Below are 26,506 nucleotides of genomic sequence, written 5' to 3' on the forward strand. Positions count from 1 at the left end.
AACTTTGAAAGAGAGTATAATAGAAAACAGAAAAAAAAACAACAACTAGGAAAGTAATGCAGAGACATGCTTTCAAGGAGCATCACGATTCATGAGAGTGAGTACTAAGCTGAACCTAAGGGGTAGGGAAGGACTGAGCCAAACAGGCTTGGATAAACTTGACTTTTTGGGCCAGAATAGGAGTAGGACTCTAAGGACCCCACAAGCACACAGTCAGACACAAAGGCATGCATGTAATAATAGCCTATTTCCTCTACCCCTACACGTAAGCACCTTTCTCTCTGAAAATGTAAGAACCGTAAGACGCAGGTCAGAGAAGTATTGTTAGGAAGTAAGCAAACCATTTAAGAAAATCCCTCTGAGATTGTGTCTATTTATGCATAATATTATAAGACACTGAGACCAATCATTGACAATTCTGACAAATATTAGCTCTCAAATATTAGACAAGGATATTGGATTGTAATCTATCAATAGTCAAAGCAGAGCCTCTCAGATAGAAACTATTCCATGACTTAGAATAAGAAATTTACAGATAAGGAAATACCTACTGAAAAAGAGCCATTTTTCCAAGAAAGACCTTAAAATGACTAACATAGAGTGCACTGGAATTTACTTATTGAGTCCAACTCCACTGACATCTCTGAAATGCAAAACTGTGCCCGAGAAGACACTGTCAACTCCAGAGTGTGTGCAAAAGGAGACAGCAGGGTCCCCTAGCGATTGGGCTTTTGGAGAAGGAAATGGCAACCCACTCCAGTGTTCTTGCCTGGAGAATCCCAGGGACGGGGGAGCCTGGTGGGCTGCGGTCTATGGGGTCGCACAGAGTTGGACACAACTGAAGTGACTTAGCGGCAGCGGATCATATCACCAAAAGGAGCACCAACGAGAACAGTTACAATATAACAAGGAGTCAATTTATGGTCTTTCTTTAATATCATATACAGTTTTAGAAGAAAGCTAGACCTTGTTATCCCAGAGGAGGGACTAAAGCGGAAATATATCTGGAGTGGGTGGTGGAGATGTTATATCAGGATGATGGTCTTTTCAGACCTACAAACATGCCCTGAGTCCCTGGAGGTCACCCTTAAACTCGACATACCCAGAGAAATCCACTGTGGTACTTGTGTGAATATCATGGTAATATCAGCTTTGTCCTAAAATCCCTGGGAAGAGCAAACAATCCTGAGCATACCCCGTAAGTGTATTATTACTGATACTAAAGGATTTTGGTGTTTTGAAGCCTCAAATAATGAACAATACCTCTTTCTAAATTAAACAGCCATAAACTAATTATAGAAAAAAAAAATCTGCTCCCCATTATCTCTTTTAAAGGAAAAGAGTTCATTGTCAAGTTGATGGTTCTTTTCCCTGTTTTCTTGGAAATGCAATCATATTGACTCAAGATGAGAGACAAAAGGGAAATAGTGCCAAGTGATAGCACTCCTTTCTCCTATCTTTGGTTGGTTTGGCTGAAGTGGAAAGAAAATATTTTGTAAGATAGTCTAACTAACTAGATTGGCATCCTCTTGAAAGGACAAGAGATACTTTTTATAATTATTCCATAAAAATGGAAAGAACCAAGATTTAATGTTATTCTAACTTTGAGGGATTAAGTGGCAGCAGATGGTATATCAGGATGTTTTAAAACAAAAAAGGACAAGAAAGCTCAACAAACGTGCTCAGGATTCCTACCAGCATGGGATGTCCAATCCATAGTGAAAAACAGGCCAACTTCTTTCTATTCCTTGGTTATACTGTTACACTGTTATAACTATAAATATATAGCTGAATTCAGAAGTAGTTCAGCAATGCAACTGTTCAGAATCTATATCACTAACATAAATCTGAGTGGAAAACACATGATAATGTTGCAAACCAGACCTGGATTCTCGTCCTTGCTGTTCTCATAATCCTGTGCAAAATGGTGAATCTCACTGTACCTTCCTTAGTTTTCTCATTTGAGAATAATGATCACTAAATTTAATTGACACTAACTTTGTGCTGGGAACCCTGTGAACCACTCTACAAACATTCTGATTTCACTCCCATGACAATCTTATGAGGAGAGTACTGTAATTGGTGATGGACAGGGAAGCCCGGCATGCTGCAGTCCATGGGGTTGCAAAGAGTTGGACACAACTGAGTGACTGAACTGAACTGAACTGTTATTAACACTCCTTAACACTGATGCTCAGAGAAGCTGTGTGTCTTTGCTTATACGACACAGCTAGCAAGTGGTAAGTGGTAGAAGTGGGTTCATACAAGGTTATTTGACTCCAGAAGCACACTGTTAACCAGAGGTACTATGACTTAGTGTCTTGGACTACTCAGTCTTCCATTTCCCTCCAGGGCTAAAGTTTTATGATTCAGAGTAAATTCTGCTATGAAGTAATACTGTTAAGGAGAGTAATACTGTTTAAGGAGAAAAAAACGAGAGGACAGGTACTAATTTTTAACAACTGCCTCTGTGCCCCATGGCATCAAGTGTTTAATCTAGCAAATGGATTTAATGCCACAAAAGACACATAAGGCAGATGTTATGGAAGAAAGGGGTGCTGGACTGTCCAAGGTCTGTCTTTTCTTTTACACTACAGAGTTGTTGCTAAGAAGGGTCGGGACACGACATTTTCTAGCATGTCTCACACCCGCCTCTGTAATTAGGTGTGCTCGTGGGACTGGCTGTCATGGAACGTAGACAGCAGCATGTAGGCTACTTTCTGGCCACGTGGGTAGGAAGCTGTGTCCTTTTACCATCCGATCTTTCTTTATTGTGAGCTGAGTGCACAGAACCTAGCAGAGGGCATAGCTAGAGGCAGAAGGATTCTGGCCCCTGAATGAGACTATGAGAGGAAGGAAGGGTCCCAAGGAGGAACACTCATGTCATCTGTGAAGACTGAGAAATAAGCTTCTATTGTGTTAAGCCCCTGAAATTTTAGAAATTAACTGTTATAACAGATAGCACTACCCTAACCATTACAGATAGTATGACCTTTATCTGTATATTAGGAAAATGAAGCTTAGTCAGGTTAAGCAACTGACCCAAAGTCAGACAAAATGTCAAAAGTGATATTATGGGGGGTGTACAGGATAGGGTCTAGAAGCCTACTGATTTCTTTTTAACTAAATAAGGAAGCAATAGCAACAAAGGTTTTAGATTTGAAAGAGTGAATAGAAATCATACACATATTTGTAAATGGTCCCTTCTTTTGCTGATGGATATTTATGCCCTTCCCTCCCCCATATTTTTTTTTTAAATATATATGTTGTTCAGTCGCTCAGTTGTGTCCAATTCTTTGTGACCCCATGGACTGCAGCAGGCCAGGCTTCCCTGTCCTTCACTATCTCCTGGAGCTTGCTCAAACTCATGTCCATTGAGTCAGTGATGCCATCCAACCATCTCATCCTCAGTTGTCCCCTTCTCCTCCTGCCTTTAATCTTTCCCAGCATCGGGGTCTTTTCTAATGAGTAGAATTTGACCTCTAGCCATGACAAACTGAAAGGGCTTCCCAAGTGGTGCTAGTGGTAAAGAACCTGCCTGCTGAGGCAGGAGATATAAGAAACTCCGGGTTCGACCCTTGGGTCAGGAAGACCCCCAGAGGAGGGCATGGCAATCCACTCCAGTATTCATGCCTGGGGAATCCCATGGACAGAGGAGCCTGGCAGGCTACAGTCCATGGGGTCACACAGAGTTGGACTGAAGCAACTTAGCACGCACTACATACATGACAAACTGAAAGCCAAGGCATTTATGTTTAAGGACTTAAAGTGTGCTTCAAACTCCTGGTGTTGCCTGAGAATGCTATGTGAGTTTCGCAAGTTCAGCAAAACTGTCCCAGGAAAGCGCCCCACTCAAGTAAACAAAACTTCCCTTCAGCAACACTCTGCAACTTTGACCATCTTGGAAAACCTCAAGTGAGGTGGGAGCGATGAGCAAGAATGACTACATACCTGACTCCTCATATTTGTTTTAACACCACCAACACTGCAAAGATTGTTCTGGAGTAAAATGTAGGGGAGGCAGTTAATTGGTGATTCATAAATAATAAATATATAGCAAGGATATTAGAACTAGGACAATAATATTGGCCAAATTCTTGGAATGCTTTCCAGAGATAGAATTTTTCCCACTCTAAGAGAGTCTGGGATTATCCCAAGATCTCAGGAAGATCAGTAAATTGGGTTAAGTAAGTCTAATCTGAATTTTCCAGAGAATGACAACTCTTTGGTATTATAGATACTACAGTGGACTAAGGAGAAGTCATAGCAATGTGATTAACAAGGGTAAATAAAAAGAACTTCAGGCTTGCAATAAAGTGGATAAAAGAAGCTGTACAAACCATTAGTTATATATTTAAACTCCATTAAATTAAGGTATATAGGTAACAAAGAAACAGTTACATTCAGGGGGTTAGTATTACATTCAGGGGATTCTGAATTCAAATACTTATATTTTATTATAGATCAAATATATCTGTACATGTGGACCAAAAAATAAATCCCCATTCTAAAGACATACCTTACTAAAATGTCCCCTTTCAAACAGCTTTAAAGGTGAAAAAAGTCAGCTACTTTTGAGTTTATCCCATTGGTTACTAGGTGCAATGATATTTGTAACAAATGTTGTGAATAATTTAAATATTGTAAATTTGCATGAAACAACCCTCTCATACATTCTTAAAACAGTCCCTAAAATAATGACTCTAATATGTTGATTTGACAACGATGCTAGGATGGCACTATTAATAGAGAGATTCCATTTAAAAGAAATATAGAAGGGAATGATTATAAAAATAATTAAAAACTAAATGATTGAAAACCCAAAGCAAACATGGAAATCTAGGAATATCATGATGAAACCACTACTAGATTAGGGACAAGTTAGTTGTTGGTTCCTTTTTTTTGATAAATAAACTTTCATTTGCTAATTTCAATCCCCATCATAAGGTACCTTACTGTTCATTGTTTGTATCTTGACAATGGTTAAGTTATGTCTGCATGGAGAGTCTAGTTGGGTCCGCATATACCACTCTTTCTTTGGGATTTTTATCAAAATAGCAACAATGGAAAGGCTAAATTCAAATCATTCCCAGAAAGCAGCAGACAAGTACTGAAATGTCACAGAAGATGGACCTTCAGGAGATGTATTTCTAAGTGTGGTCAATGAGGAATAAAGCCAATCAGATATTACTTATCTTGTTCTCAAGTGCTATACCAAAATGGGAAAGGGCTGAACCATTGGTGAATGCATTGGGCCATCAGGAAGTTAAAAAATTTCCATTATCATATGTGAAAAGGATCGCCAGTCCAGGTTCGATTCATGAGACAGGGTGCTCAGGGCTGCTGCACTGGGATGACCCAGAGGGATGGGATGGGGAGGGAGGGGGGTTCAGGATGGGGAACACATGTACACCCGTGGCGGATCCATGTCAGTGTATGGCAAAACCACTGCAATATTGTAAAGTAATTAGCCTCCAATTAAAATAAATAAATTTATATTTTTTAAAAAAGCATTCACAATCACAGTGTATTTGTAAAATGCAAATAAACTTGATTGAAAGTTAAAAAAAAATTCCAAATGATTGAAAAAAAAACTAGTATTCTTTCCTACAAAACGAGAGGTTTACAAGAAAGCTGATGAACTATTTTTGACAATTAGAAATCTCATTTTAGAATTTCTGGAGAAATGCTTCTAAAATGTTGCTGACTCCTGTAAAAATGTTTGCTTGAGGGGCAAAAATATTACCCAAAGACATGGTCAAAGAAAGGTCCATGAATACCAACTAGTAAATATGGTAAAGTTTTAATATTTACTAGCTAAAATTATATAAGCAAAACACTCTTGAAATAACTAAATCAAATTCACATTAGCACCAAAAGGACCAAGGTCACAAAGTATTAGGTTCTCCTCTTACTTTAAGACAACTTGTAGTTTTTAAAACTGTCAGTCATGACGCATGACTCAACAGTGAGTCTTGAAATAAATTTAGTGGGCTTATGTTCAACATTTAAAAGTAGTGGGTCTACAATTAGCATTCTAAAATAATATAAAAATATGGAATAGAATAAAAATACTATAATACATATTAATGTATATAATATAGTATATAAATGAAACTTAAGATGTGTGTGTGTGTGCATATGTGTGAGAGAGACAGAACACACATTTGAAGGTCATAACATAATATGTGGGGAGTTAAGAGACACAAACAGTCCTTTTGCCCTTAAATCTCATTTTTTCAGTTCCATCAAAATGCCTGGCCTGGAATTCACCAATGAAATATTTCTTTCTCTACATCGTGAATATCTGGGGGATTTCAAAAGCATCCAGTGAAAAGTAAGACGTGTCTGTAGAACTCTGCTCAGTGTTATGTGGCAGCCTGGATGGGAGGGGAGTTTGGGGAAGAATGGACACATGTATATGAACGGCTGAGTTCCTTCGCTGTTCACCTGAAACTGTCAGAACATTGTTAATCGACCATACCCCAAAACAAAATAAAAAAGTTTAAAAGAGAAAAACATAAAGTAAAATGTATCTGGGAAGAATAAAATTTTAAGTTTCATCAGCCTAGGCTGACATAACTCCTCTGTGACCAGAAGTCAAATGAACAGAACCCAAGTTAGGCATTTTTGTGATAAGAGAGGTTTGCTGGAAGAGTAGATGCCAAAAGCATGAGATTGGTCCTAGAATTTCACACATTTAACCTGTATCCTTTCTGGTAGCATTGCTCAAGGAGTCTCTCACCGGTACTTGGTGTTTCAGGATACCATAAAAATCAACAAGAAGAAATGTGAATATGTGCTTTTAGGGTTCTCAAGGTTTTACTGGGAAGCCTGGTGTGCACAGTCCGTGGGGTCACAGAGAGTCAGATGTGACTTAGCGACTGAACAAAAACAACTGTTATTATATTGTACGTCTTGTACTATTTGCCTGTGTGTGCCGGGATTCCAGCATGTGAATATCCATATATACAGACACTGTGGATAAAGGTCTTCCTTGAAAGTGAAAGGAAAGTGAAGTCGCTCAGTTGTGTCTGACTCTTTGGGACCCCATGGACCCCGTAGGCTACCAGGCTTCTCCGTCCATGGGATTCTCCAGGCAAGAATACTGGAGTGGATTACCATTTCCTTCTCCAGGAGATCTTCCCGACCCAGGGATCAAACCCAGGTCTCCCGCATTGGAGACAGACGCTTTAACATCTGAGCTACCAGAGGTCTTTGCTTTTCGTACTAGCTACATGAAAAGTATCTCAAGGAACATTTAAATCAAGGATCCTTAAACCTCATTATATATCAGGGGGTATTTTAAAATAAAGATAGGTGCACCATACCCCCAGAGACTACATTTCAAGTGGTTTGGGAATGGGGTCCAGGGATTTTTAATAAACATCCTCAGCTGATTTTACTGTGGAATTGGGTTTGAGAACCAATCAAGTTCTTCTGTTCATGTAATTCTTGAATTCACCATTATATTTTGAACATACTTTTGTTCTTTTGTTAGGTAGCTATAATTTTAATGATGTTTTTTACTTAAGCAGGAATCTGCTTCTCTTTTGAATGAACCCATGAGTCATTTTTTCTACTTTGACCCCTATAAGTGGATTATGAGTCAACTTCCTTACCATATGCCAGCTCTCAGTATCAGCACACACAGGCAAGTAGTACAAGACGTACTATATAATAACAGTTGTTTTCATTCAGTCGCTAAGTCACATCTGACTCTCTGTGACCTCACGGACTGCGCACGTCAGGTTTCCCTGTCCTTCACTATCTCCCGGAGTTTGTTCAAACTCATGCCCATTGAGTCGGTGATGTTTATTAAATGTTCATGGCCAATAATAATATTGTGGTTGTTATCATTACTACAACTAGGAAGTAAAGCAAAGATACCTGTTAAAAGCAAAATCACCAAAGTGATTTTGTCAAGACCAATGTCAAGAACACACTACTTCACAGAGTTGTTCAATAAATAGTGTGTGTTGATAATCTGGAAAAGGACAAGATATTTGTTTTTGTGTTTCACTGACTTTTCACCTCCTACAGTGCCTTATAGACATCGGGAAATCAATGCAAGGAAAGTGTCACAGGTGTGTACAGGTGAGTCTTGGCAAAAAGGTTCTTTCCTTCATTTTTAAAACAATAGCATTCTAGGTTATACAACAACTCTCCCTGACATTCAACTGCTCCTCTACAAAGTGTGAAAGATGTCCAGTGATATCTTTTCTTAGAAGATTGAACGAGAATATGTATAGTTCTTACAGAAGAAACACAAAAGAAAAAATAAATTGAAAAAAAAACTTATGAAATATGTTATAGAAAACATGTTATAGAACATATTCTATAACACAGAATATGTTCTGTGTTAACCCCATTGGTTAGCCTTTGTGGGTCAGCTCATTCGCTCATAAAGCCATGGAACTTCACTGTACCTTAAGAGATGTCTACAGGATTAATACAATGTGCTCTCAGACTCGTGACCATGCATTGAGTCCTGTGAACTCCTTATAAAGGATTATTGGTTATCCTGTAGATCATGCTGCACTGAATAACAATTAGTTAAGCCAGATTGATCTGAACTTTAAAATAAACAATAATAAAAAAAAAAAGCTCAGTTTTTTGTTGCTGTTATGTGGGGAATACTTGTCTAAATATCAAAATTTTCCATTGCTATCGTCTTTTCTATTACTACTAAGATTAGTAAATGCAATGATAGTCTATGAGTCTACATCTAAGCCTTCTATTAAGTCTAATTGAATCATCACTATCACAATTAGTTGGGAAATTCACCTGTAAATCAACTGTCTTTAACATATAGACAAAAATGAAATGGCTTCATCAACAAACCTGAATTTCAAAGAACTGCTAACCTTCCATCATTACTTTGCTGTGCTGAAAAGTCCTACCTTCAACTAAGGAAGTGAGCAGGGTAACGTTGGCTGCTTTCCGTCTTCCCGCTGGCAAGTTCAGACCCAGCCTATCCAGCTTCTCCCTCAGGCAGCGACCCCCATTCTTGGATTTTGCTCTGTCCAAAAACAAACAAAAGCTAGGTTTTGCAGGTTGACATTTAGAGGAAAACAATGAGAAGACTTGACCATCTGAGGTGTTCAACGTGGGACAGAAGACATGAGGGCTGAGGGTTGAGGAGTGTGGTACCATACAGTTAGAAGATCACAGTGCCAGTGACTTCCCTGGCCGCCCAGTGGTTAAGACTTCGAGCTGCCAATGCAGAGAGTGCAGGTTCAATCCCTGGTCAGGGAACTAAGATCTTAAATGCCACACAGTGCGGCCAAAGGATAAAACACCAACCCCCCCCCCCACCCCTCAAAACTACAGTATCAGAAAACTCCTTTGTCTTACCTTCTCAAAATGCCTCCCAAGAGTGAAGCGTTGAGGCATTCAGGGGGTGAGAGGCGTCTCTTCACCTCGGCAATGGTCACCTTGTATTTGGAAGTAGAACTGAGAAGGGACAGACGACCAGGGACAGAGCAAAACAAGTCTGTGGGGTTGACCACACAGGTGCCACCTTTGGAGGGAAAAGTATATTATATATTAATGACCATGAGCACAGATACTAATAACTATATAAAACATAGTTACTATCATGGTGGTACTTAGGATTTGGAAATACACAGTATGATTTTTCTTATACATCCACCACCTGGGTCATCTCAGAAAGCTACTCTGAAGATGTCTCATCCAATAACACTCAAGCTTTGGTTTTCAAATATCACACAGAGAATGTTTGTGAGGGTATGATTTTCATTTTAGCCAAAGTTAGCATCCTATGAAGTGCTGGCTGGCCCACCAATGTTCATTTTGCCATCATCCACACCAAGAAACACTTCAATTAGTTAAAAACCTCAAACTATACCAACTAGCCCACAAAGGATAGGTATGATATAGTCATGGCTCTGTGTATGTGTGTGTACACACATATACACAATGAATAGATATAATTGTATCCATGACTTACTATATACACAAAAGTTTTGAAAGCTCTGTTCTAAAATGATTGAGAACTGCCATCTCTCTTTCCTCGTCTATCTGCCAAGTACAGGCATCAAAGTCAGTTAGTCCCCAGGTACCGTTAAAAATCGCGTGCCCATTGCTAGACACCTCCAACCCATATGTGCATGCGTGTGTGCGTGCTAAGTCGCTTCAGTCCTGTCTGACTCTTTACGACACTATGGACTGTAGCTTGCGAGGCTCCTATGTCCACGGGATTTTCCAGGCAAGAATACTGGAGTGGGTTGCCATTTTCTCCTCCAGGTGATCCTCTGGACCCAGGGATCGAACCTGTGTCTCCTGTGGCTCCTGTATTACAGGCTTTACTGCTGAGCCACTGGGGAAGCCCTGCACTGTGCCTGGGACACACAAACTTGAGTTAACATTAGAACATAGTAATAGTAACATATAAAATGCTAGTGGCCACTAGCCACAACTAATACTGCTGTGCTTGTTATTATTACTACTACTAGGGAACAAAGCAAAGATAACTGCTGTTGGCAAAAATCACCAAAGCAATATCCCACTGCTGGTGCTTCTGGAGCAGAAGCCTTCTGTCTCCAGGATCCAGAAAGCCCCTGGAGCTTTTCTGTTCTCCAGGAATAACAAAGAACATCCCCAAACTTCAGGCAGCTGAAGTAGACTGAGGACCCAGAGCAATCCGTCAATCATCAGTGGGCAAAGCTTCCTATGGTCTGACCTTCCTTTATTGCAAAAATCCTGAGCCAGTGTCCACACCACTGCATAGCCCCAGGATGCAAGGCTGCCTCCCCAGGCACCAAGGGCAGAGCTTTGGACGTTCAGTAGCAAGTTCAAATTCAAAGGTTACTTTTCTGAGCATACACTGGATTTCTTGAGTTATGGGCAATTTTAAGACCCATTTCCAGAAAAGGGTCAAGTTCAATGAGGTTAATGAGAAAAAAAAAAAAAAAAAAGAGAGAGAGAGAGAGACAATGATTAAAGAAAAATGGGCAGGAGAGTGTCGGCTAGTATTTTTACTCAAAGGGTGGTTCTCAACCGGCAGCACTGGCATCTCCTGAGAGCTTGTCAGAAATGCTGAATCGCAAGCCCAGCCCCAGATCTTGAGTACAGCCTGCATTTGAACAAGCCCCTAAGGCGGTTCATGTGCACCTTAAGTTTTGAGAAGCGGTGGTCTAGGACTCACCACCTGCCTTCCTTTCTTTGACAAAGCAACTCAGATGGAATGTTATGTCCATCAGGTCTGTGGCATTCAGATTCAGGTGTGTTTTCTAGGCACAGGGGTTAAGGAACCTGGGAAGATCTTTAAAAAGCTAAAAGAGGCCCTGGACCTGGGTGCAGAGAACAGACTAACTTTGCCCCACTCTTAGGGGATTTCTACCCCTGTGCTGTCTGGAATTCTTCCTGCTTTCCTAGGGTTATCCAAGATTCCCCTGAAAGTGCTGGCACCCAACAAGGTCTTTCTCCTGAAGCATTCCAAGGCTGGAAATCACCTTGAATGCCTCCTACCCCAAAACACAAGAGAAGATAACGAGAATATCCAAGCAGCCAGCTCGCTACAGGTTGGAAGATGGGCCATGTACACTTCGCTAAATTCCCAATGCTAGAGTTTGGAAACTTGCCCTCAGTTTGAAATCTGAAAGGTAATAGTTTCAATGATCAGATTGGAATCTTTTTCTTGGTAATTAAACTTGTAGCCAATATAATGAAAAAACATACAAATGCCTGCCTCAGGAGCAGGGAACACAAATTCAACTGTGCTTCTTCACCTCATATTCTCAGAGAAGATTTTAAAACCAATAATAATAATAGCAATAATAATAATTTCCCCAGATGTCTAGAAGTAGATCCCTGGTGGCTCAGATGATAAAGAATCTGTCGGCAATGCAGGAGACCCTACCTTGATCCTGGGTCAGGAAGACTCCCTGGAAAAGGAAATGGCTACCCACTCTAGTATTCTTGCCTGGAGAATTTCAGGGATAAAGAAGCCTGGAGGGCTCCAGTCTATGGGGTCACAGAGACTCAGACAGGACAGAGTGACTTTGCACACAATGCTCTAGAAACTACCATTATACTTTCACTGATGCTCTCACTTTGTACTTGTAGATGCAAAATGTATTTTAAGGACTTCCCTGATGGCACATTGGGTAAGAATCCACCTGCTAGTGCAGGGGATACAGGTTCAATCCCTGGTCCCTGGTCCAGGAAGATGCTGTGAAGCAACTAAGCCCATGTGCCACAGCTACTGAAATCTGCGTGCCTAGAGCCTGCGCTCTGCAACAAGAGCAGCCGTCACAATGAGAAGCCATGTCGCCACAACGAAGAGTAGTTCCTCGCTCAACACAAGTAGAAAAAGCCCACATGCAGCAACAAAGACCCATGCCCTCCTCCAGGGCATCTTCCCAACCCAGGGATTGAACCCCGGTTTCCCACATTGCAGGCAGAGTCTTTACCATCTGAGCCACCAGGGAAGCCTAAGAATACTAGAGTGGGTAGCCTATCTCTTCTCCAGGGAAACTTCCCAATCGAGGAATCGAACAGGGGTTTCCTGCATTGCAGGTGGTTTCTTTACCAGCAGAGCTACCAGGGAAGCCCAACAAAGACCCAATGCAACCAAAATTAAATAAATAAACTCAAGCAACCACTCAAAAGTTGAGATGAATAAGAAAGTAAGTTAGGTATCAGTGAATCTGGATTTTATTGTCATGTAAGAATCACGACACAGTGAGCTTCAGAACTTAGGTCATACTGAGTTCATCTGAAGCAGAAATATTAACAAGATAATACCCTGGAGGTTCAGTGGGTTAGGACTCTGTATTTGCACTGCTGGGGGCCCCATGAGCCAGAAACAAACAAAAAAGAAATGATAATGTTTTTACTAAAAATTCACACATTTTCACCTGAAAATGAGCCTTTCCCTGTGGTCACTACGAATCATTAGCAAATTTATATTCTTGCATAAATCTTCTCTTGCACAGTAGCCAGTACACAGTGGAAGACACAGGAATCTCACTCAACTGGTCTCAAGTTTATTATAAGTGTATGTGCTGTTTTCCAAGAAAGGAAAGGGCATAGTTTTAGACCTTTCCTATCTTGGCTAATCTATGGTAGGTGAGACATGAAATTTAGGGAGATGCAGAAGATTGTAATTTTTGTAAAAATTAAAAAAAAAAAGTTAAATTGGGCTTTCTCCAACTGGAAAATTGCTCCCTTTGGACAAAGTGAACCCGCATGCTAAAAGCCAGCTACTTTCAAGGAAGTCACTGAGTTTGCTACCTAACCAAAGGTGAAATCCCTGACCCCTAGGCCTTCTCTCCTGCATCCAGGTTAGTCTTCTGGCTTATGCTCAAATAAGCATTTATTAGGTAAGTCACACAGGCTGCATATTAAGAATATGTTTTATGCACACACAAATTGCCTGGAGGATTTATTTTGTATTCAGGATTAGCCATCAACTCCAGAGTCTTTTATTTTTTATGTCACAGCATCTTTAAAGGGAATTTCTGTTACTTTGATACTTGGCATTGCTGCAGCCTTGGGGAACTCTCTTGTCCTGGCTGAAGATTTGGCAACTTGTAGAGTTTACAGCAGCGTAAGGAACCTGATGTCTTTCTTCCCAGTGCTTTATTTTTTAAGGAGGAAGAAAAGAGTCACAGGTCAACATAACCAGAGTTTTGCATTTGGAATGAAGGTGGGACATCTCTAAGGGGATCCAGATGGCAATGATGAGATTTCAAAGAAGGAAAGGATGACAGGGTCAAGGATGCCAAGCCATTGACAATGTTCCTCCCCAGTGTCTCTAGCTGAAGTTCCTCATGGTACCTGCATTGCATGTCAGCTCTGATTGAAATCATGCAATATTCATTCTAGATTCAGCACTCCGGTTAGGGGCATCTCTGCTGCCATGGCCAAAGTCCTCATGCCCAGCTCTCTTTACCATAGAGTACATCTCTTTTCCATTCATAGTGTGCAGAGGCAATACTACTTCCACCGGACTTACTATTTTAAAAATCGAAATTTGGAAATAGAGATTCCTATTTCCAGTGAGGCTTCAAACTCAGATGGGTAGCTATAGTAACAGCATAAGAAATCACCTACTCAAGGTCACTTGTCTAGGACATGGCTATCATAAAAGGGATAACTTTGCCACAGCTATATTGAAAAGTCAGCCAAAGACGGTATGTGGGGCAAAACCAGCACAAAATACAGAGAGGCAGATCCTCCAGCTGCTAGACTTTGTCAGATCCTATGAAGCTAGAAACAGCGCGGGGAGGGAGCTGCGCCTCTCCTGGTGTGGCCGGGGACGGTGTCGGGCGGGAAAGAAGTAAAACGTTGGCCATCTAGTGAACCATGCCACCTTAGAGAAGTAGTTCTGGGCCTCAGTCTGCCCATCTGAAAAATGGGATGCTCACACCTGCTCTATTTAACTTAAGGAGGTAAACAGGCAAAACGGAGGCACACGCCCTCAGTATCCTGAGTTTAGGCCACTCAACCCCACCATTGTGCTGAGCAGCTGTCGCGGCGCTGGGTGCAAGCGGTGGAGCGCGACAAGACTCCGCCCACTTTGTGCGCGGCTACGGAATCGGAAAGCCAGGCGCCGCTGCCTGGGCGCGCTTTTTCTTCTCCTCCCAGGCAATTAGGGCCGAGGAAACAGCCCTGGCCCTCTCCCAGGAACTGCGGCTCCCCTGGAACCCCTAAAGCTGCCTCTAGGCTATTCACCCCCACTAGGTGCCTTCCCGTCTTGGAACAGAGCGGGTGATGGCTAGAGGCCCCACGCGCTCTGCAGGTGCGATCAATACTTCCCGGCGGGCTTCCGGGCGCGGGCCCGTGCGCGCAGCCTCTCCAAAGCCGCAGCGCCGCCCCAATCGCCGCCGCCTCGGTGTTGACATAATTAGACCAAATCTTGAGAGCAAAATAAATGTTCTGTTCGCCTTACAGCCAAACAGATGTTTACAATTCAAATGAAAGAAATACAAACGGCAGGGATTTTTCTCTCTCTCTCTCTCTCTCCTTCTTCATCTCCAGTGATCGCTCGTTTTTTCTGACACATTAAAAAATGTGTAAGCGATTACAGGAGTTTCCTGTCCCTGTTTGTTCTTCGGCTGCATTTCTGCGAGGTGCGCGTATAAATGGGATGAGGTGGGATCGTTCTCGGCTGCTTCCTCTCTAGCTTCTCGACCCTCTCCATCCCAACCCCCCCCCCCCCCCCATGAATCCCCTTCCTCCACGCAAAGCGGATGTTAATTGTAATCAAACACCAAAGGGATAGGGGCTTAACTGCAATTAAATAGGCCTCGGGATGCTGTATCTGCAGCGAGTTGCAGTGTTTAGGAGAAGGCTATGTAGTAACAGGTATTACTGGATTACCAGGTCTGAGTGCGCTTCTCCGGGTGCGGATTCCACGCAGAACAAAAGAAAGGGAAGTCTGCATAGACAGACTACTGTCTTAAGGTGGCGATGGATGTTTAATGGTGTGTGTTAGCGGGGGGCGGGGGGTGGGGAGCAGAGGGTGAAATTAATCCCCATTCCCTAGCGCAGAGAGTGCTTGGGCTTTTGGGGATGTTCAAAGCAATAACGAAATTAAGAGAGGCGGCGGTAGGCTATGGAAAGTAGTCCCCCCTCCCCGTAAAATAGATTTCCCACAAACCAGGCCTCTAGATCCTTTCCTACATGAATTTTAAACTTCTTAAAGGAGACTGAATTCTGGATCTGCAGCATCTGTATTTGGGTAATGCAAGACAGGTAAGGCTCCTGGTGTGTTTCTGACAATATTTTCACAATGGATGAGCCACAGAAATGAGTTTTGACGGTTTAAGAGCGATTCCCTGGGCTCTGACGAAAGAAGAGGAATAAGGCTTCTCACCCCGCTTCAATCTTACTCCTTTCAAGAACTGCTGAAAGAGCCAAAAGGCTCTCTCTAACTCCAGCTCCAAAACTCAGGACCCTCACGAAAACCGAAAAAGCAGAAGAAAGTTCATCTTCCTGCCCAAGCCGCCTGTGGGCAGCCATGAAGGCTGCAGACAGGAAGAGCGATCAGGCCCATCCACTGTTATTGGCAGACTGGGCGACTGATGCTAAGCTCCATTTCACGGAAGCTTTTTTTTTTTTTTTGAAATTAAATCAGATCTGACAATGTTTGTACCGCAGCGTAAATGCCTCCGCTGGCGTGCCAGTCACCTCTAAGCGATCTGACAAACTCCAACTCTCTTAAAACGTGCAGAGTTCAGATCATATTAATTCCCCAAAAATGTTTTGATTCAAAGTAGTTTGTATTTTGTGTAGCCACGGGCAATCCGGTAAGCGCTCCTGCCTGCCCGTGGCCGGGTCCGCTCCCTCTCCGCGTGGCCCAGAGGCTATGGCGGTATTTAAGCTTCTGAAATTAGCCTGGGGCTGCAAGGCAGAGTGATCACAAAGCGAAACAAGGGCGCTTCCCCTCTTCACTTTTTTCATTTTTTTCTTTCTTCCTTTTTTTTTTTTTTGAGTTTGCCATCCCGATTTCACACACAAAAAAGACCAGGGCCAAAATGTCACTTTTTCACCCAAATATGGAAAAGCTATGTCTTCTCTTCTAATCTCCATTCTCTTCTGAAAACCAGGAGCCCCTACCCAATTGAACCCCTACCCCTGCGATTTCAATCTGGATACACTCATTATTAGCTTCATCATCATCATCGTCGTCATCAACATTGTTCTCCCTCTATTAAATTCTCAGAGCAAGAAATGAAAGGGACCAGCATCTGACAAAGGGGAGGGGGCCATGAGGGAGCCTCAGAAGATTCATGGGGAAAAGAAGAGTGGGTTTTCCTTTCTTTCTTTCTTTTTTTTAATGATTAAAAACACAGACGACTCCTGTAAATAGAAGCCTCATTTCTTCAAGAGATGCCTTTTGAAACCCACTATCTGAATATTCAACGAAGGCAAAGCTCCACTCTGTACGTACAACATTAATATGATCTCTGCAGAATTTGCTACTCAGAAATATTAACATATCAAAGCCGATGCCGGAGGCGAGAGAAGCTATCGATACGCGAGCACAGGGTAAAGTAAAGATTATTGGTTCTGATGGTTGGAGTGGCGGAGCTGCGGGCAAAATCGTGCACACCATTAACCGAGAGTGAGCGCGCGGGGAGCTGCACCTCCGAGGCGGTGGCAAATATTTTATCTAGGTGGTAATTACCTCGCCGCTGCCCCTCTTCCGCTTTCTTTGGCTATAGGGCTTCATTATAGGCAAAAACAATGTAACTGCTACTTACCAAAGTGAGTCAAGGAAATGGTATTTTGTTATTTGCAAACAGAAGTGGCTAAATTTAAAGAACTGAGACACCCCTACCCCCAACAAGCGCACACACACAACACTGTAAACAGGACAGCTTCTCCCTGGTGAATTTGTGTAGGGCATTAAGGGATCTTTTTTTCTAGAAGAGCATCCGGGGGTCTTGAGAAGTAAAAGAGAATCTCTATTTTTTTTTCTCCCATTGCAAATTTTAGAAATCATTAGAAATTTAAGTTTATCCAAGAGCTCAGCAGGAAAGAAACAATGGCAAAAAGTGGTGCTTTTCAAATCATGTTTCATATGGTGAGTCACCTGCAAAGCATGAATTAGAAGAGAAACAGACTTTTCCATCTGAGCTACATTGCACAGTGTGGTCATATAGCAAAGCGCTTGAGTTAAAGTCCTCCCAATTCTTGATGAACAAAGGTGACTTGAGCTATGGATATTAGAATGCTGTGTGCTGCCATGACAATAGAGACAACAAACTTCCTTAGCTGTTCTTGAAAAACGAGTCCTATGATGAAGGACCTGGGCCAGCAGCAGGAGAAACACCGCCTTTTAATGCAAGACTTCCTTGCTATCCATTTGTAAATTGTCATGAACATTGATCGTTTCAGAGTAAACAGACACACAGAGACACACTCCCTGGTCTCTGAGGCACAACTAAGGTAATTGGTCTTTTTTTAAGACACGTGGAAATGGAATAGACTCAGCAGCTAAATTCTGAATTCCTTCGCATGGAGGGGGATGGATCAAGTTTAGCCAAACAATAGAGATGTAAACCCCAATCACCTCCCATTTTTGCTTGGAGCCCTGCTGTTCTTCTGAAAGATCAATATTTGGTTTAAAATACATTCAGCTGTGATTTTTAGGTGAATGACACCGAATTCTACAAGAGCAATCAAACATCACCTAAGGAAAACCATTTCCGTGGCTCTGAGAGGATAGGAACGCAGTTCCCTTCTTGTGGTGACTGGAGAGCGTTGGCCTTTCTTGAATAGCTGGTGAAGTCTATTCCGTAAATCTCTTCAAAAATTCAACTCATTGCACAGCAGCCTGTGCAGACTTTCCAGCTCCCCGCCTGGATCTCAAATAATTCTAACCCCCTGTCAGCTATTGTATGATCTGATGCAATTTCCAAGCATTTGAAAAGGTGATCTTGGAGCAAGCGCGGAACTGAACGCAAAAACGCAGTAGCGCGAGTCGGGCTCTGCGAGGAGCCGGCTCCGGGCGCTAATTAGTGGCGCTGTCCTTCAGCACCACCGACATCTTCGTGCGCCCTGACTGCTTGGCGTCACCTTTAGGGTGGCCGCCTCAACACAATTGTCACCTGGTCCCTCTTTCACTGTGTGTTTTAACCCCCTCGCTCCAACAATATGTATATTTTATTTCAATTTTCACGAGTCTAGGCCTATTTCATGTCTTTTCAATATGGCTGAGTATTGGCCTAGCTGACAAGCTTAAATCTGGCTCATTTTTAAAAAATCTTCGTGGAACAACGCTAGCAGTGGGGGAAAAAAAAACAACTTTCAAATCTCCATAGGGTGAAATAACAGATTTAAATAGCCATTTTCCATGTATGGAAATCCCAAATATCCACTCTGACAATAGCTTCTCAGAGGAAAACATTCTGTTTTCTTCCCACCTCAATTTAAATGGATGTTTCACACTGGACACTGGGTTGTAAAACCTGCAGTTTAAACTTGAAAGAAAACAATGCTTCCTATCCATGCAATCCTTTCTTTGGAAAAGCACTGTAGTCTTTCAACAAGCTTTGAAAGGGATGGAGAGGGACTGAAGAACATTTATTTGGTGCCACCAGGAGTGACTCAGTTTTTAGTGGTTCAGTTACTAGAGACAACCGTGGCCCTGGAGCTGGAATTAGTCCTGGTGAATAGGCCATGTCTTATTAATTCGTATGAAGTTGGGATAACAGCTGGTCCCCCTTGCCTTGTGTGCTCCTCGGGTTACTCAGCTTGCTAGGAAAATAAGCCTCAGAAGCTCTGAGTACAGTGAAGTGAGGAAGCCAGTGAAATTGGCATTGCCTTGAGGCTCATAAAATGTCATAGTTCAAAACCTTTTGTCAAAATGGAACATTTGAGATGCAGCCCTCTTCAGTGTCTGGGCTGAAATCAACAGCTCTCCATTCTTGCCTTGCCCCCACCTTCCCATTCCATGGGTAACTCTGGGTTCAGATGTTTTCCTCAACAGATGGGAACAAGAAAGCTTTATCCAGTACAGTTAACACCACCTCCTCTTCTCACCCTCCCTTAAAGAAAGAAATGTTCTGGACACTTAGAAAAATAAGGGCAGCTACAATATTGGTGTTTCATTAGTTTTCCCTGAAGCCCAATGAATTTAGCCTTTCATAGAATCCTTCAAAGCCTCAAGCTAACACCAACACCTCAAACACCCAGGCTGTGGCTGGCACATTTAGGGCTAAAAGAGACCAGAAATTCTGCTCGAGGATGTGATGATGGGGGAAGGGTTTGTGAGAAAGATTTTTTTTTTCTTTTCTCTTTTGCCTCTAACTTTGATTCTGTCACTCTTTCATTGAGGAAGAGCAAATCTCTTCTATCACTCTCTTTTGGGCACAGGCTAGTTCAAGCCTCAGTGGAGTAAGGGAAGCTTTTTAATGTGGGTATGCCTGTGTGGGACAGGCGTAATTGACCAAGAGTCATTGTTTTCTTTATCATCAGGTGGGGATCTGATGTTTAAAAGCACTGCTGGACTTTGAAAACAAAGTAACACATGAGAGAAGAATGTTTAGTTTCATTATGTTGTTACTTACCCCTTCTTATCACACCACCTTGGCCATTGAGAACAAGCCCACATTGGGCTTCCACAGAGCCCTTAATGAAAGAAAAAGAAATACAATCACTCATATGGATACTAACAGATACATGAGTTAAGTCTTTCAATCTGCCCCAACTCTGATCCCCATATCCTCATTACCCCATAGTAGACATTTAAAAGCAATCATTGAGCTGAAGCAACTTTGGCAGCACACACTATTGTAAGGGGAAAAAAATTGCCAGAAAAACCACAATCTAAAAGTTGTATAAATCTTAAGGTATGCATTTTACAGCACCATACAATATTACACTTCAAAGCACCTGAGTGCCTTTTATCTTGGCATAAGAGAATGAGAAGCCCTTTAAGTCTCCATCAAGGCACATAGCATATATATAGACAGTTTCCACAGCACTTTCTGCATGGAGCAAATTACACTGGAAGTGTCAAGTCTGGCACTGCAGGTTTCTTGGGAGCTCAGAGGAGCTATTTCAAGTGCAGGATTCAAGGTATCTTATGAAGGTACTGTTTTACCCCAGATGTAGGAATATCCTATCATGCTACCCAAAATGTGTCTTATGGAGGGAACACCTTCAGAGTCACTCACTGTATATCTTCAAGCTCCTAGTGGATTGAGGGATCATTTGAGCTGGGAAGAAGGAAAAGGCCTGCTGATTTTTGATTAAGAAAAATAAAAATTTCTGTCTCTCTCTTTTTTTTTCCTGAGTCGAAATGTGTTAAAGGCTCATTTTCCTTTACAAACAAACGAGGTATTGGACTTGAAAGAGGCCTTGAAGGGTGTTAACCTACCCAACAGCCCGTGAAGAGTTAAGTAAATGCGGAGAGAGTCGGTGCATAATAAAAACCCACTTTACAAAACAACCTTTACAGCCCTGGCTCCCTTTTGCTTCCCCATTTTCACCATATTGAGGCAGGCCTGTAAGACCCCCCTTTTCAACTTACTCACGAGCTCTTTCTTATTTTAACTGTTCTGCCTTAAAGTGATTATCAAATCAATATGAAAAAAAAAAAACTTAGAGACTGAGCATAAATTAAAGCGGTGATGGGAAAAGGTGTGACAGTTTCCTTTGTTGGCCATAGCAAATCTTTTTAGGGGACTCAAAGATGGAACTGAAGCCACAAGACTGTTTGCATCTGTTAGGCAGACTTAGACCGCCCTCCAAACCATTGGACTTTCACTTAAAATTCTGTGCAGGGAAAAGTATATTTACATTTGTTGCATTGGAAATGAGGCATATGCTGATGAATGTTTTAAAAAGGAAGAAATAAAAGGAGAGAGACGGGTTTCTCCCACACATCCCCTCCCCATTTCTCTTTTAAAAGTAGCTATGACTGTTTTTCTTTTTCATTTTGACAACTAAGTCCAGGAGGAGTGGAAGAAAATAACTTGCCAGAATTACAACTTTCTCCATATATCCCTATCTATGTCAAAAATGTATATACACACTTCTATAGACATAGATACATAAATATATCATATACCTCTGTTCTCCATTTCTGCTATTATCTTGGAGTGTGTCTCTCAGTATGAATTTTCCCTCAGTGTGAGCAATAAATGGGAAAAGGTAGGTTAAGAATGTTAAAAAATAAAAAAAAAAAACCCATAACAAACAGGATGGAAATAAAGGTTTCAAAATATCTGAAATGGAGACGGTAGAGGCCCAGAAGCTCTCCAAGGGAGGAAACCGCTTTTCCTCCTAGGCTCTGGCGCACCGTTAAGATGTTTATTTTCTTAGAAGAAACGAATCTTGGTCTCTTCACTTAACAAACTTTCCCCCCTCATAAGTAAAACATGTTGTTTGGTCGGATGACATTGCATAAATGACTAGTTGAATGGCACTAAGTCGAAAATTGGATAAACTACGGTGTTCTTTTGCACGGGATTCGCTCTTTGTCTGGTGCTTGCAAATGTTCTAATCCCCTCTTTTGAAAAATGCCCGGCTTTGTGCCTAGCACAGAAAAAAAATTTGTACAGATACAAAAAAATCAGCAGCAGACGCGGCTATTAAAAGAAGTAAATAGGTTTTAGTTGAGCTAAGCATTGAATGGCAGATTTTTTTTCCTCTTGAGACATAAGGAGATCCTTGTGAAAAATGTAAAAATGCCCTGAGCGTATAAAATTATTTCGTGAATGTAAATGTAGAAAGTCAAGGTTTATGGAGCCAAATCTTTTTTCTTGTGCACCGATCTTGTGGCTTGGGCTCTTTGTTGGGACTGTAAGGGCTTTCACTTTAATTTTAAAATAATCCCTTGCTCAGAGGTAAGTGAGGGGGAAAGATTTTCTGTGCGCAACGAGGGATCTCTTCTGTCTCCAAATCCTGCTCCTCCAGAATCTCCTTTTTCACTTTGGGGACCTTAGAGAAAGTAGCCAGCTTTGTGCAGACTCACAGGCAAAGCTGTAATTTCAGCCAAAAGAAGTTACAAATTTGTGTCTTCTGGGTCTGTTTGGGACATGTGTAGACTTGGAAATATGGCTGTGACAGTGTATCTACATAATTATAAATTCTATTGTTGGCAAACAATGTGCAAAAATACATAAAGAGAGAAAGTACATCATCTGATAGAGTCATGGCCTTCACTGTATGTGAATTCCTTCCTTCCTCTTTCTTTTTTCCCTCTTTTCCTCTCTATCTACCTTTTCTTCTTTCTTCCTCCCTTCTTATTCATCTTCTCTCCCCCCACCCCTTTTCTTATTTCATTTCCTTCTCTTTAAGGAGTTGCATCTTATGTAAAAGTTAATGGCTTGGAGAGACAGGAGAAAAAAAAATAATAAAGTTGTGAATTGTCCAGCGGGTGACGAGAGTGGGCACTCCTCAGGCAGCGAGAATTAGGTTCAAGCTTGCACTCGGGTCAAACGCACCGTGCAGAGGCTTTTATTGGGGTTCATTTTTGAGGATTTCATTTGGGATCTTTCACTTTTCACAGCAATCTAGAATATTGGTGAAACTTTCGCTGGAGCTCAGGGCTTCCCCCCCCCCATCCCGCTCCGCAAAGTTTTGGAGCAAACCAGCTCCCCTACTTCATAGTAAGCTCCCCACAAGCTCAGTCTGGGACAAATGCCTGAAATACGAAGGTAGACCCAGCAAAGCGCCGAGACTGAGGGTGCGATTGGTCATCAACTTATCGGGTCTTACTCTGAGTCCAGTTGGCTCAACCCCAGCCTCCTTGATCTCCCCCACCCCATCCCCTCAGGGACAGAAATGCGGATTCACAAAAGACTTGGTGCAGACCGACGGGAAGTAGGGGCCCCGCAGCTAGCCGGACTCCCGAGCGTCCAGGTGAAATGCCTGCTCCAATGAGAGGGACAGAATGGCACACGCCTCCTCTAATTGTTTTGATAACTTTCCATAAGTGGTGTGTGTATGTGTGTGTGTGTGTGAGCGAGAGAGAGAGAGAGAGAGGAAGAGAGAGAGGAGACGGCTTACAGCCGGAGTATTAACGGTGCGGGAGGGGGAGGGAGAGGAGGGGAGGGCGCAGACAAATTCGCCGCATGCTTATTTACCTGCAAGTCGTCGGCTCCCGCGGCGGCCAGCCCCAGGCTGGGCCCTGGCAGGAGTCTTTGATCTGGGTGCATTCCATACTGAGAGCCATGGCTCATGAGGGACAGGTCGTGACGGCGGTAGGCATCGAGGCAGCCCAGCTCCCGCCTCTGCTCGTCCAGGCAGGACGACTTGAGCGCCCGCGCATTGTGCAGGTTAATAAAGTCGGTGGGTTCCCCGTGGTGGATCTGCTGGTAGTACTGCTGCGAGTGGTGGAGCGAGTTCAGAGAGTAGGCGTCGGGAGTGACGGCCGGGTGGCTGTGCTGAAACTCGTAATGGAAGGACTGGTGGTGGAGCGGGGTGTACTGGTGGTTAGTGGAGAAGTAGGGGGACGCAAACTCGGTGCCGGTGGTGGAGTAAGTTAGAGGGGAGGAGGAGGAATAGGCGACAGTGGAATTGGCTACGGACTCCAGACAGCCAAGCTGCATCAAACGGTAGCTGTTTGATCCGTCGTGACGTATCTGGAAGGAAGAGGGGGAAAGGGGAGAGCAGAAAAACTTGAGGTTTGTCATTTTGCAACCGAGGCGCAGCTCTCCCGGAGCCCGGGAGCTTTCTCTGGCTCGCCAAGCGGCGCGAGCGCGCAGGGCTCGGGCCGAGCCACAGCCCGGCTCCACGCCTTTGCCAGGGAGCGGCTGCGAGCAGGCGGACTGGGGGTGGGCGGCCTCGTCCTCACAGTCGAGAGCGCGGAAGAAAAAAAAAAATCCCCCACCCTATATAGGTGCGGGTGACACACACACACACACATACACACGCGCGCGCACACACGCGCACACACACACACACACTCAGTCCCTGCCCGACTTGCGCAGGGAGCTGGGCTCCGGGAGCCAGGTTTGCCATTGACTCCGGGGCTGCCCGGAGCAGAACCAGCGAGTCCACAGGCGCCTCGGAGCCACTCCAACCCGCTCCCAACAGCGAGATGGCTTGGCGGTCCCTGCCGGGATGGTCTGCCAGAGCTTCTCAAAATCATTATCTATGTATTTTTTTGTTAATCCAGTCTGTGCAAATCGTCCAACTTGCTCATTTCTTAACCATTTGGGGCAAGGAATCCGACGCCCCCCACCCCCTATTCTGCTTTACTTTCTAGAATAAGCCCATTCCAAACGAGGTGCGTGTTCCCCACCCCCCTTGGCCACCTACCCGCCCCCCCGCCTCATCAATCTCTTTACTTTGCGTTTCTGAGTATCTTTTCTCCATCTCTATCTCTTTCTCCTCACCCCTCCTCCCTTTCTTTATTATTAGGATTATGTTTTTCCCCCTCATTATGGCAAATGTTTCTTAACGTGGCAGAGAGTTGCCCTTCCTGGCGACAGATGTCATAACGAACTTTCCTCCCTTTCCTTCCTTAACTTCCCCCCGAAAGCCAGATTATAATTAAACGTAACGGTCCAATATAGATTAGAGACAGGGAAAGCTGCCACCGCCGCCGCCACCACCGCCGCCACACACACGCGCGCTCAAAAAAAAAAAAAAAAGTAATAATACCTCGGCATCGTGGACTAGTCCCGGAAAGGTAGTTGACATGTTGGGTTTCTCCGAAAGCTTACGATGCAATTTCCCCCTCCAAAAAAAGAATCAGGAAAAAAATCCAAACTTCTTGTATTTTCCAATTTTTTTTAAGGAAGAAAAATGTTCTATAGATAGAGATCTAAATTGTAATGGCTTTGCCCGGATCAGATAGCTCCTTGCCTCGTACTCACTTAAAAACCTGTAGGAACAAAATTTTCCCTCTGCACAAAAGCAGCTCCCTGGAACAGATTTTGTACTTGCTGAGTATTTCTTTGGCTGATGTCGTAGGTCCCTTGGTAATATAGAAGTTTTGAAAATTAAGCATCAGCACTGAGAACTGGGAGGACAATAGGCAGAAGAGATTTATCCCAGGAGACAAGGAATAAATATTGTATCTTCGCCTAATAAGGAACTGGAGGTTCTTTCAACATTTTTATCCATTTTTTCCAACCTTTATCATGCTTTTCTATATCGACTGAGGTGGGGACTCATCTCTGCAGAGAGCATTTGCACACATTTTATTGTGAAGATAAAGATCTATCCCCGCTGTGTGTATATTAGAGATAGAAATATATATTAATTAAAGCTTCCTTTTCCAAGTAAGTGTTCATTCCTATTGGTTCCACTCCCTGGTTGCTGAAAGCTGCTTTTTTTCCAACGAGCACCCAAATCAATTTCACCCAGATTGGGGTATCTGCCTTTGCCCAAGTGGGAACAATACTCCTCTGTCCACATTTACATGAATTTGGGTTCTTTTCCCTTTTTTTGAAAGGCTACACCTGGCAGTAGCTTACACTTTCAGCAGCTTTAAAACAAATAACTATGATGGGCAGTCCCCAGTTTCCATCATAAAGAAATAGTGTAACTGGCAATATATTTAACAAAAATATAAGAGAATAAAGACTTGTGACAAGATTCTACATTTAGGTGAAATGTTGCCTTCTACTTCTCAACCCAACCCGTTTCCCCCTCTTTTTGTATTTTCCTTCTTCTTTTTCAGAATGACTTCCAAATAGGGGGTGGGGTGTGGACCATTTAGCACTGGCACAAGGTATTTAAACACCATTACCCCCTAAATAACCCTTATATGTTTGAGTGTAATATTTTACAAAGAGAGGGCAGAAAGGAGGCAGTGCACACCTAGCTTGGTCTCTTTGGTGGCTTTCTCAACTTCCAAACAGTATTTGAGCTTTACTTCGTTCAAAATTCAGCTTCCCACACTAAGTGCTCTAGCGCCTGGAGCGGGTAGCCGTGGCTACAGGCCCTCAATACTGAGGCTCTGCTGATCCGCTAGCCAACTCTGCCTCTCTCCTAAGAACTGGCTGGCCCCACAGACTCATCTCAGAGATAGAAGGGGTAATTTGGTCTTAATTGCCATTTCATTTGG

The 26,506-nt window shown here is 42.9% G+C and overlaps 1 protein-coding gene across 1 annotated transcript in view; it reads right to left on the bottom strand.

Moving 5' to 3' along the window:
* The window catches only part of TFAP2D (transcription factor AP-2 delta), a 58,916-nt gene extending 33,782 nt beyond the window's left edge, over positions 1-25,134 (bottom strand). Inside the window, exons 1-5 of the mRNA XM_055574657.1 lie at positions 25,096-25,134; positions 23,574-24,071; positions 20,049-20,109; positions 9,358-9,523; positions 8,904-9,022 (exon numbers count right to left, since the gene is read on the bottom strand). Of these exons, the coding sequence (XP_055430632.1) occupies positions 8,904-9,022; positions 9,358-9,523; positions 20,049-20,109; positions 23,574-24,071; positions 25,096-25,134 (883 nt within the window). The remainder of the gene's footprint in view (positions 1-8,903; positions 9,023-9,357; positions 9,524-20,048; positions 20,110-23,573; positions 24,072-25,095) is intronic.
* Positions 25,135-26,506: the final 1,372 nt, after the last annotated feature.

The sequence above is a fragment of the Bubalus kerabau genome, chromosome 3 (genome assembly GCF_029407905.1).
Source record: "Bubalus kerabau isolate K-KA32 ecotype Philippines breed swamp buffalo chromosome 3, PCC_UOA_SB_1v2, whole genome shotgun sequence".
NCBI classification, from domain to species: Eukaryota; Metazoa; Chordata; class Mammalia; order Artiodactyla; family Bovidae; genus Bubalus; species Bubalus kerabau.